At 38.1% G+C, this 9,982-nt stretch overlaps 1 protein-coding gene across 2 annotated transcripts in view; it reads right to left on the reverse strand.

The window, feature by feature from the left end:
* Window positions 1-9,956, reverse strand: part of SLC25A40 (solute carrier family 25 member 40) — a 53,835-nt gene extending 43,879 nt beyond the window's left edge. The window contains exon 1 of one of the 2 annotated variants that reach the window (XM_082632764.1): window positions 9,761-9,956. In XM_082632764.1, coding sequence (XP_082488890.1) covers window positions 9,761-9,860 — 100 coding nt within the window. In that variant the 5' untranslated portion in view covers window positions 9,861-9,956. The remainder of the gene's footprint in view (window positions 1-9,760) is intronic. The other variant, XM_082632763.1, reaches the window with a different exon arrangement.
* Window positions 9,957-9,982: the final 26 nt, after the last annotated feature.

A 9,982-nucleotide genomic window follows, 5' to 3' on the forward strand; every position in this document is an offset into this window, starting at 1 on the left:
CGTGCTCCGCAACAAGACAAACCACGGCAATGAGAAGCCCATGCACCACAACCAAGAGTAGCCCCCGCTCACCGCAACTAGAGAAAGCCCGTGCGCAGCAACAAAGACCCAATGTGGCCAAAATAAATAAATTAATTTAAAAAATTAAAAATCTATGTTAATCACTGCCATTTATAATATTATGTTATTTGTAACATACAATGTCATTAACATTGCATATTTATTTATGTTATATGTTTATTATATATATCAACATAACATATACAAATATAATACTTATATTTGTTACATATTTATAATATACACATTTAAATGCACATTATATATGTGCTTATACATATTGCATGCATTATATATGTTATACATACAACAGTAACAATATGTCATTTATAATAATAACAACATAAGGGGGTTGGGGGAATGGAGTTATACAGGAGTGAAGTTTTTGTATACTATTAAAACCAAGTTGGTATTAATCTGAAATCACTGTTATAAATGTGAATTGTAATCCTCAAGACAACCACTAAAAACATAACTAAAATATATACAGAAAAAATGAGAATTGCAATCAAAACAGTACACTAGAACGTCTAACACAAAAGAAGGCAGTGAAGGAACTGAGTAACAAAAATATATGACATACAGAAAACAAAGAGCAAAATGGCAATGCAAGTCTTCTATTTGAATAATTTCGTTAAAGATAAATGGATTAAACTCTCTAAGAGACACAGACTGGAAGGTTAAATATAAAAAGTGATCTAACTATATGCTGTCTACAAGAAACTCATTTTAGTACCAAATACACAAATAGGTTGAAAATAAAAGTGTAAAAGATATGCTATGAAAATAGTAACCAAAAGAGAGCTAGACTGACAACACTAATATCAGACAAAATAAATTTTAAGACAAAAATTGTTAAAACAGACAAAGAAGAATGTTATATGATGATATAAGAATCAATCTATCAAGATAAAAAAATTATAAACATATATACACCTAACAACAGAGCCCCAAATTATATGAAGCAAAAACTGACAGAAGATAGCCCAACAACAGTTGTAAGCTTCAATATATTTCACTTTCAATAATGAACAGAACTAGACAAAAGATAAACAAGGAACTAGAAAACTTAAAACAATACTATAAACCAACTAGACCTAACAACACACAGAATACTCCACCAAACAAGAGCAAAATACACATTCTTCTCAGGTGAACATGGAATATTCTCCATGATAGATCATACATTAGGGCACAAAAAAGTTTCAAGAAGTTTAAAAAGACTAAAATAATACAAAGCATCTTCTCTGACCGCAGTAGAATAAGAAATCAGTATCAAAAGGAAATTTGGAAATTAAAAAATGTTGAATGAAACAATACACTTTAAAATAACCAATAGGTCAAAGAATCCATTACAAGGTAAATTAGAAAACACCTTGAAATGAATGAAAATACAACATATCAAAACTTAAGGAATGCACCGAAAGCAGTGCTAAGAGGGAAATTTATAGTTGTAAAAGCCTACATTAAAAAATAAGAAAGATCTCTCAAATCAATGGCCTAAAATCCTCCCTTATGGAACCCCAAAAAAAGAAGAGTTACCTAAACCCAAAGCAAGAAGAGGAAAGAAATATTACAGATTAGAATGTGAATAAACAAAATATAAGAAAAACCATAGAGAATCAATGAAACCAAAAGTTGCTTCTTTAAAAAGATCACCAAAGTTAACAAACATTTAGCTAAACTGACAAAGAAAAATGAGAAGACTCAAATTAGTAAAATCAGGCATGAAAGTAGAGATATTACCACCAGCTTTACAGAATTTTTTTTTTTTTTTTTTGCTGTACGCGGGCCTCTCACTGTTGTGGCCTCTCCCGTTGCGGAGCACAGGCTCCGGATGCGCAGGCTCAGCGGCCATGGCTCACGGGCCCAGCCGCTCCACGGCATGTGGGATCTTCCCGGACCTGGGCACGAACCCGTGTCCCCTGCATCAGCAGGTGGACTCTCAACTACTGCGCCACCAGGGAAGCCCCAGAAATAAAAATTATTATAGGAGAATATTACCAACAAGTATCTGTCAACGAATCATTTAACCTAGATGAAATAAACAAATTCCTAGAAACATACAAAGTACCAAAAGTGACTCAAGAAGAAAAGGAATACTTTCTAACTCATTCTATAAAACAAATATTACTCTGATACCAAAGCCATATAAAGACATCACTTGAAAACTACAGACTAATGTATCTTATATGTACATGTGAAACAGGAGGGAAGCGGGCAGAGTTGGCGCAGTGGTTGAGAGTCCGCCTGCCGATGCAGGGGACACCAGTTCGTGCCCCGGTCCAGGAAGATCCCACATGCCGCGGAGCGGCTGGGCCCGTGAGCCACGGCCGCTGAGCCTGCGCGTCCGGAGCCTGTGCTCCGCAATGGGAGAGGCCACAACAGTGAGAGGCCCGCGTACCGCAAAAAAAAAAAATGACAGAGCCGTTGAGGATACGACATAAACTGGTTAAAACCAACTAGGTCCAAGATGGTGGAAGATTCCACTTCCAACAGACCTTGAGCCTCATCATACGCTCACTGTAATACATTAGTATGCTAAATGACACACCCACGGGTGTCATGACAGTTCCGAGGCTGACCATAAAAGGACAAAAAGTGGGCGGCAGCCCAATTCCTAGAAATCCCCGCCCCTTCCCTGAAATAGTTGGAATAATCCTATGAAATTACCCAGCCCATAAAAACTAACCTCCCCATATTCTGGGCCACTCTCACCTTTTGAGATGGACCTCATTCTGTCTATGGAATGTGTATCTCTCTAAATAAATCCACTTCTTATCTATAACTTTGTCTCTCACTGAATTCTTTCTGCAACGAGACATAAAGAACCTGAGCTTCATTAAGTCCTGAGACCAGGTGTGCGATCTCAATTAGAAGACAGTGGGTTCGAGTCCCAATCTGACTGAGTTTTGGCTGAGTAGAAGTCTCAGCCTGTGGGTTCAAGTTCCAATCTGAGTTTTGGCTGGGTTCAAGTCCCATCTGAGTTGTGCAGTTTCATATAGATGCAAAAGTTCTCCACAAAATACTAGTAAACCAAATTCAGCCTTATATTAAAACAATTTACACCATGACCAAGTTGGATTTAACCCCAAACATGCAAAGGTGGTTCAACTTATGAAAATCAATCAATGGAATTCACCATACTAATTAGATAAACAGAACCACATCATGAACTGTTAATACAGTAAAAATTGAAAAAAAAAATCCAACATCTTTTCATTATACAAACGCTCAAAAATGTAGGAAAAGAAGGGAATTTCATCAACATGATAAAGGGCACCTAAGAAAAACCCACATATAACATCATACTTAATGGAGAAAGACTGAAAGCTTTCCCCCTAACATCAGGAAAAAGACAAAGACGTCTGCTTTCTTGCTAATCATGGAAGTTCCAGCTACTGGCAATTAAGTAATAAAAACAAAGACAACCAGATTTGAAAGAAAGAAGTAACACTATCTCTATTCACAGATGACAAAAGATTTTATATCTTGAAAACTCCTAAGAATCCACCAAAAAAACCTATCAGAGCTAATAAATAAATTCAGCAAAGAAAATCAGCATATCAATTGTAATTCTATATAGCGATTAACAATCTGAAAATGAAACTAAGAAAACAATTCCAGTTAGAAAAGCACCTGAGCATAACTTTATAGTTATGCCCTCTGGCCTCTTGTATCTGAGCTTCCTTGGATTCAAACAACTGCAGACCATGTAGTACTCTAGTACATATTTAATGAAAAAAAAAAAAAATCCACATATAAGTGGACCTGCACAGTTCAAACGTGTGTACAATGAAAATTACGGAACATTGCTGAAACAAACTAAAGCGGACCTAAGTAAGTGGGAAAACATCCTGTGTTCATGGATAGGAACCCATAATACTGTTAAGATGGCAATACTATACAAATTCAATGCAATCACTCTCAAAATTCCAACTGCTCTTTTGTAGAAATGAATAAGCTGACTCTAAAATTCATATGAAATTTCAAGAGACCCTTTCAATAACCAAAACAATCCTGAAAAAGGAGAACAAATTTAAGGGACTCAGACTTCCCAATTTCAAAACTTACTAAAAGGCTACAGTAATCAAAGCAGTGTGGAAGTAGCTTAAGGATAAACATATAGATCATGGAATAGAACTGATAGTCCCAAAACAACCTCATACATGTATGGTCAACTGATTTTCAACAGTCACTTCAAGAAATGGTGCTGGGACAAATGGATATCCACACGCAAAAGAATGAAGTTGGACCCTTAGCTCACACAATATACACAAATTAACTTAAAATGGGTCAAAGACCTAAACTAAAACTACAAAACTCTTAGAAGATAAGATGAAGTAAAGCCAAATGACCTTGGATTTGGCAATAGGTTCCTAAATATGACACTAAAAGTACAAGAAACAAAAGAAAAACATAAAATTGAATTTTATCAAAATTAAAACTTTTGTGTATCACAGGACACTGCCAATAAAGTGAAAAGACAAGCCACAGGATTGGAGAAAATTTTTGCATAACTATCTGATAAGAGTCTAGTATACAAAATCTTTAAGAACACTTACAACTCAACAACAAAAAGACAAGAGCCCAATTTAAAAATGGGCAAAGGACCTGAAAAGACACTTATTCAAAGAGATATACTAATGGCCAAGTAACACATGAAAAGATACTCAACATCACTGATCGTTAGAGAAATACAAATCAAAACCACGATGAGATACCACTTCACAGCCAGTAGGAAAGCTATAATTAAAAAAAAAAAGGAAATATAACAAGTGTAGATGAGGATGTGGAGAAATAGGCAACCTTTTACACTGCTGGTGGTAATGTACAATGATGCAGCCACTGCGGAAAAGCTTGGCAGTTCCTGAAAATGTTAAACTTTAATTATCATATGACCCAGAAATTCCTAGGTATATACACAAGAGAACTGAAAAATAGAGTCTAACAAAAACTTGTACACAAATGTTCAGAGTGTTATTCATAACAGCCAAAAGTAGAAATAACCCAAATGTTCAACTGATGAATGGATAAACAAAATGTGGTATAACCCTACCAGGGAATTTAATTTTATTCAGCCATAAAAAAAAAGACTGAAGTATTGATACATGCTACCATGTGGATGAACCTTGAAAACATTATGCTAAATGAAAGAAGCCAGGCATAAAAAACACTTATTTTATTATGCCATTTATATCAATATGAAATGTCCATAATTGGCAAATCCATAGAAACAGAAAGCAGATTAGGAGTTGCCACAGGTGTGTGTGGGGGGATAAGGAATGACTGCCTAATGAGTACTGGGTTTCTTTTTGAGGTATTGAAAATGTCTGGAATTATATGGTGGTGATCGTTGCACAACACTGTGAATACACTGAAAGTCACTGAATTATACACTTCCAGATAGTTTAAATGAATTTTATGTTAGGGAGTTTCATCTCAATTTTTTAAAAAACTACATGAGATAACCAGTTCACACCCAGTGAGTGACAAGGATGTTTAACAACTGGGACTCTCATACGTTGCTGCAAGGAACAGTTACTAAAAACTTCTGTAGTTTCTCACCATGTTAAACATTCAATAAACATACGATCTATCAATTCCAAGAAAAATAAAAGCCTATGTCCACAAAAAGACCTATATACAAATGTTCATAGCAGCATTATTCATAATAGCCCCAAATTAGAAATAACCCAAATATCCATCAAGAGGGGATGGATAAACTGTGGTATATTCACAGAATGGAATACTACTCAACAATAAAAAGGAATGGACCACTGATACATGTAGCAACATGGAAGAATCATGAAAATATGTTATGCAAAATAATGGAGATGCAAAGAATATAAATTACATAATTCCATTTATATGAATTTGAAATACAGGAAAAATTATTTATGATATTAGAAATCAGAAGAATGGTTACCACTGGTGGGAGAAGGGAGATTGGAACAAGGAGTGAAATAACTTTCTGTGGTGACAGAAATGTTCTTTATTTTGAGGGGGGGTGGTAATTACATGGATATACATATTTGTTAGAACTCATCAATCCGTACGCTTAAAATGGGTGCACTTTATTGTATGTGGATTATAAAACTTACGAGAAATTTTTAAAACTTACATGATGAGACTTCAATGGGAGTCTTAAAGTAAACAAGTCTCACTGCCTAGCCCATTGTAGGTGCTCAATCAATATAAAAGGAAAGAAAAAAGTGGGCTAGAAAGATAGATTGTTTTATAACCATGCTGGGAGTTCCCTCGTGGTGCAGTGGTTAAGAATCCGTCTGCCAATGCAGGGGAAACGGATTTGATCCCTGGTCCGGAAAGATTCCACATGCCGCGGAGCAACTAAGCCTGTGCGCCACAACTACTGAGCCTGCGCTCTAGAGCCCATGCTCTGCAACGAGAAGCCACCGCAATGAGAAGCCTGTGCACTGAAGAGTAGCCCCCGCTCGCCGCAACTAGAGAAAGCCCACACACAGCAATGAAGACCCAAAAAAGCCATAAAAAAAAAATCATTGCCAAATATGTATTGTGTAATATCCTAAAGGAATTTACAATCTAGTTCAGAATGTAACACAACCTCTGAACCAACTCAGTATCCTTAACAGCTCCGACAGGTACCACAGCAGCCTCTGAATTATACTGTCTCAACATGATTCACTCTCAAATTTTGAATTTTCCTGTCTTGCTTATTCTCCATTTTTGACCCTTCACTTAGGTTATGTTCAGGGACTTGATATGCTGAATTTTCCTTGGTTTCCCAGCCCAGCCTCACCTGAGACACGGACTTCAGCGCCACAGCCACTAACCAACTCTATCCCTTCATACGCTTAGCTTGCAAAACTAAGAACTTAATCTCAGAAAAACCTTAGGCCCTCCAATTCACCAGAGTAATGAGACTCTAAACTATAAAAATTAATTAATAACAATAGCAACAGAACACATTCCAGGAGATAATATTTCAAAAGCTAGCAAATAAATCAAACTGGACTATTACTGAAGGCCCCAAATGAGCAAGAGATAAAGACTAAGTCAGGCTTGTTATGAAAAGGAAAGAGGAACAACTGTGAGCCAGGTGGAGAGGCTTAAGGAAAAGAAATAAGGAAAGTGGTATTGCAGAAGAATGAATAAATCCATTTGTCTAGACTCTAGAATAAAAATGATATTTGTATATTCAGGAGGTAGTCTGAAAAAGCAAATTAAGGCCTCATTGGATAATTACAAAAAGTTGTGGGGTAGACAGAGCACATTATTTTCATTTACAGATGAGGAAATTGTAGTATGGCAAGGTTAGCATTTGCCCAAGGTCATAAAACTACCTAGGAATAGAGCCAGTACTGAATGAAATTCATTTTCTCTTGATTCACAGTCAAACGTTCATTTACTTAGACCATGATTCTACTCAATGTTTTCCAGCTGTGTTTAATAGAATTCTTTAACCAACTTTTCACAAGTAACGCTGCTCCCATTTATTTCTTCTTGCATGTATACCTTTCACCTGAAGCATATCTCAAGACATACTTTAAATAAATCTTATTCTTTGACCAATAGCCCTGATTATCTGCATGATAGTAAGGAGGTTTCTATGTTTACAGGCCATAGATATATGACCACATCCTTCTTCTGGTGGCTACTACAAGATTTGAGTTCCAATAATAATTTTTTTTAATTGTCCTTGGGTTACAGATCAGAAAATTTCTAACACTGTCCAGCAAAACAAACTTTCTGCTTATTCACAGCTTGACATTTTATCTCCTGCAGTGCAGTCAAGGGTGTGTCTAAAAGCCTAGGGTGCCACTATGTTATTGTCCTTCCTCATCATAGTAAATAAGAAAGGTGCCTCATCTTTCACTGGAACATAAAATGGGCTTCTTGTTTTTATTTTTTTCAACAGAAACCTATCTTTCCCATATCCCCTAAACCTTCCACTATCTTCCCTTCCTATCATGATAATTTCCTCCTGACAATTTTTTTGCAAGAGTATAGTCAACCCATCTCCACTTCAAGCCTATCATTTTTATCTAGTACTTACCTTAGCCACACCTGAAATTCTCACTAAGGAACCAATGACATCTTAAACACCAGAATCGAAGGCCTATTTTTCAAGTCTTAGCCTTTTGGAACGCTTGAAGATGGAGAGAGGCTGACATAGAGTTCACCAGAATGACAGCACTAACTCAGCTCTCACTCTGTGCCAGGCACTGTACTAATTAAGCTTCCAAAAATGTTCCAGTTAATTCTCACAACGTCTGAGAAGTGTTTATTACCTCCATTTTCAGATATTAAAATTTAGGATCAAAATTACCCAAAACCATATAGTTAGTGAAGCCTGCACGATCCCAAAGTTTGTAATTCTGTGACATTTGAAGATTAGTTCCCAGTTCTCTTCCTAACTCTGTGGCCTTTTCTCCATCTCCTTCACTAGTTCATCATCCTCCGCTCATCACTACTTCTCTTATTTCACTTGCTCTCCTGGGCAATTTCCATTTCCTCCCGTGGCTTTAACTACTTTCTATACTAGTGTTCCTCAATCTTTTACGACTTTTTATAAACATAAAAATCATGTGTTCTTTTGGTAGCTTACATTTTGAAAACAGACTGTTTTTCCCAAATAGAAATTCTAGTGTTGTTCAAACTACACCTTCTCCTGCCTTTTAAGATCTGATAACCTCTTAGGCATCACCCCATGACTGAGAATCAGCGACTGTTCTGTATGACGTCTCTCAAATCAGTCTTCCCTCTCCTGACCATCCCCACTCTCTCCCAGACATCTCTCCTGAATTACAAATATTACCCGGTGTCTAATAAAAATAGATCCATTATCGTCTCCCCAAACTAAGACCATTCACAGCAAAACTCATTTCCCTTAGCAAACCTGAACCACCTCTTTGTGTTCTCCATTTTGGCTAAAGGTATTACAATCTACCCTTTTCTATGCTTTTAAGGTACCTATTTGTGAAACGGCAACACTGGCACTAACTTCCCTTAGCTACTAAGTTAAAAATCAACCATCAAACAACGAGACACTATCGTGGCCAGGAGGTAAGGAATGTAAAGCATAGTACAAGATTCAACGCTTTTACTCCTTACGAAGTTTACAAGAAAAAACACCAAAATCCCATTTTTTGTGTGTGAAGCGTTTTCCCACTTACCAAACAAAATTAATTTACTTTCCAAAACGTTTAAATGTAATCCTTACTACAAATCCCATTTTAGAGATGAAAAAAACCTGAGATTCAAAGAGATTAGGTAATTTAACCCAAGTTTTACAAGCTGGTCGGTGCAAGGTCCAGACCCTAAACCCTAGACTTGAGATTTCAAATTCCCTTTCCTGCTATTGTTGAAATAAACTTCTACACAATAAAACGAAATCTCGGGTGTGCACAACAGAGGTCAACGGAGCAGCGCACGCAAGTACCAGAAAGCACAAGGCACCCTGGACGCGCTCCAGGCCGGGGGCCTCCTTGCCCAACCCTCGCTCCGACGCCCCCCGGCCACTCTCTCCCCGCTAAGACCCTCTGCGGCCTGCCTCCAGCCGGCCGGGTGACAGCGGGAAAACGGCGCTCTGAAAATCGGGGCGCGCTGGGTAGAGGCTGCCACCGCCAACCGCCCCACCCCAATCTGCGTCCGGGCTCGGCCGTAGCCGCCGCGCCTCCAGCCCCCGGGACAGCCGACCCGGGGGGAGCAAGCGTACCTGGTGGAGGAAGCGGCTGGAGGGCAGGCGGTCCCGGCAACCTTAGAAGGCGGGAATGACCTCGGAGGCGAGTTGGTCTGGCTGGCGGCGCTAACTGCATTCACTCCCTTTGGCCACCTCGGAGCCACACGGACTCTTCAAGCCAGTACAGGATTACAGTAAAGCAGCGGCGGGAACTCAGGGCGGATCTGAGGGCGTGAAGGCGTCGCAGTGGGTAAGGCG

The sequence above is a fragment of the Mesoplodon mirus genome, assembly GCF_964341445.2.
Source record: "Mesoplodon mirus genome assembly, chromosome: 9".
NCBI lineage: Eukaryota > Metazoa > Chordata > Mammalia > Artiodactyla > Ziphiidae > Mesoplodon > Mesoplodon mirus.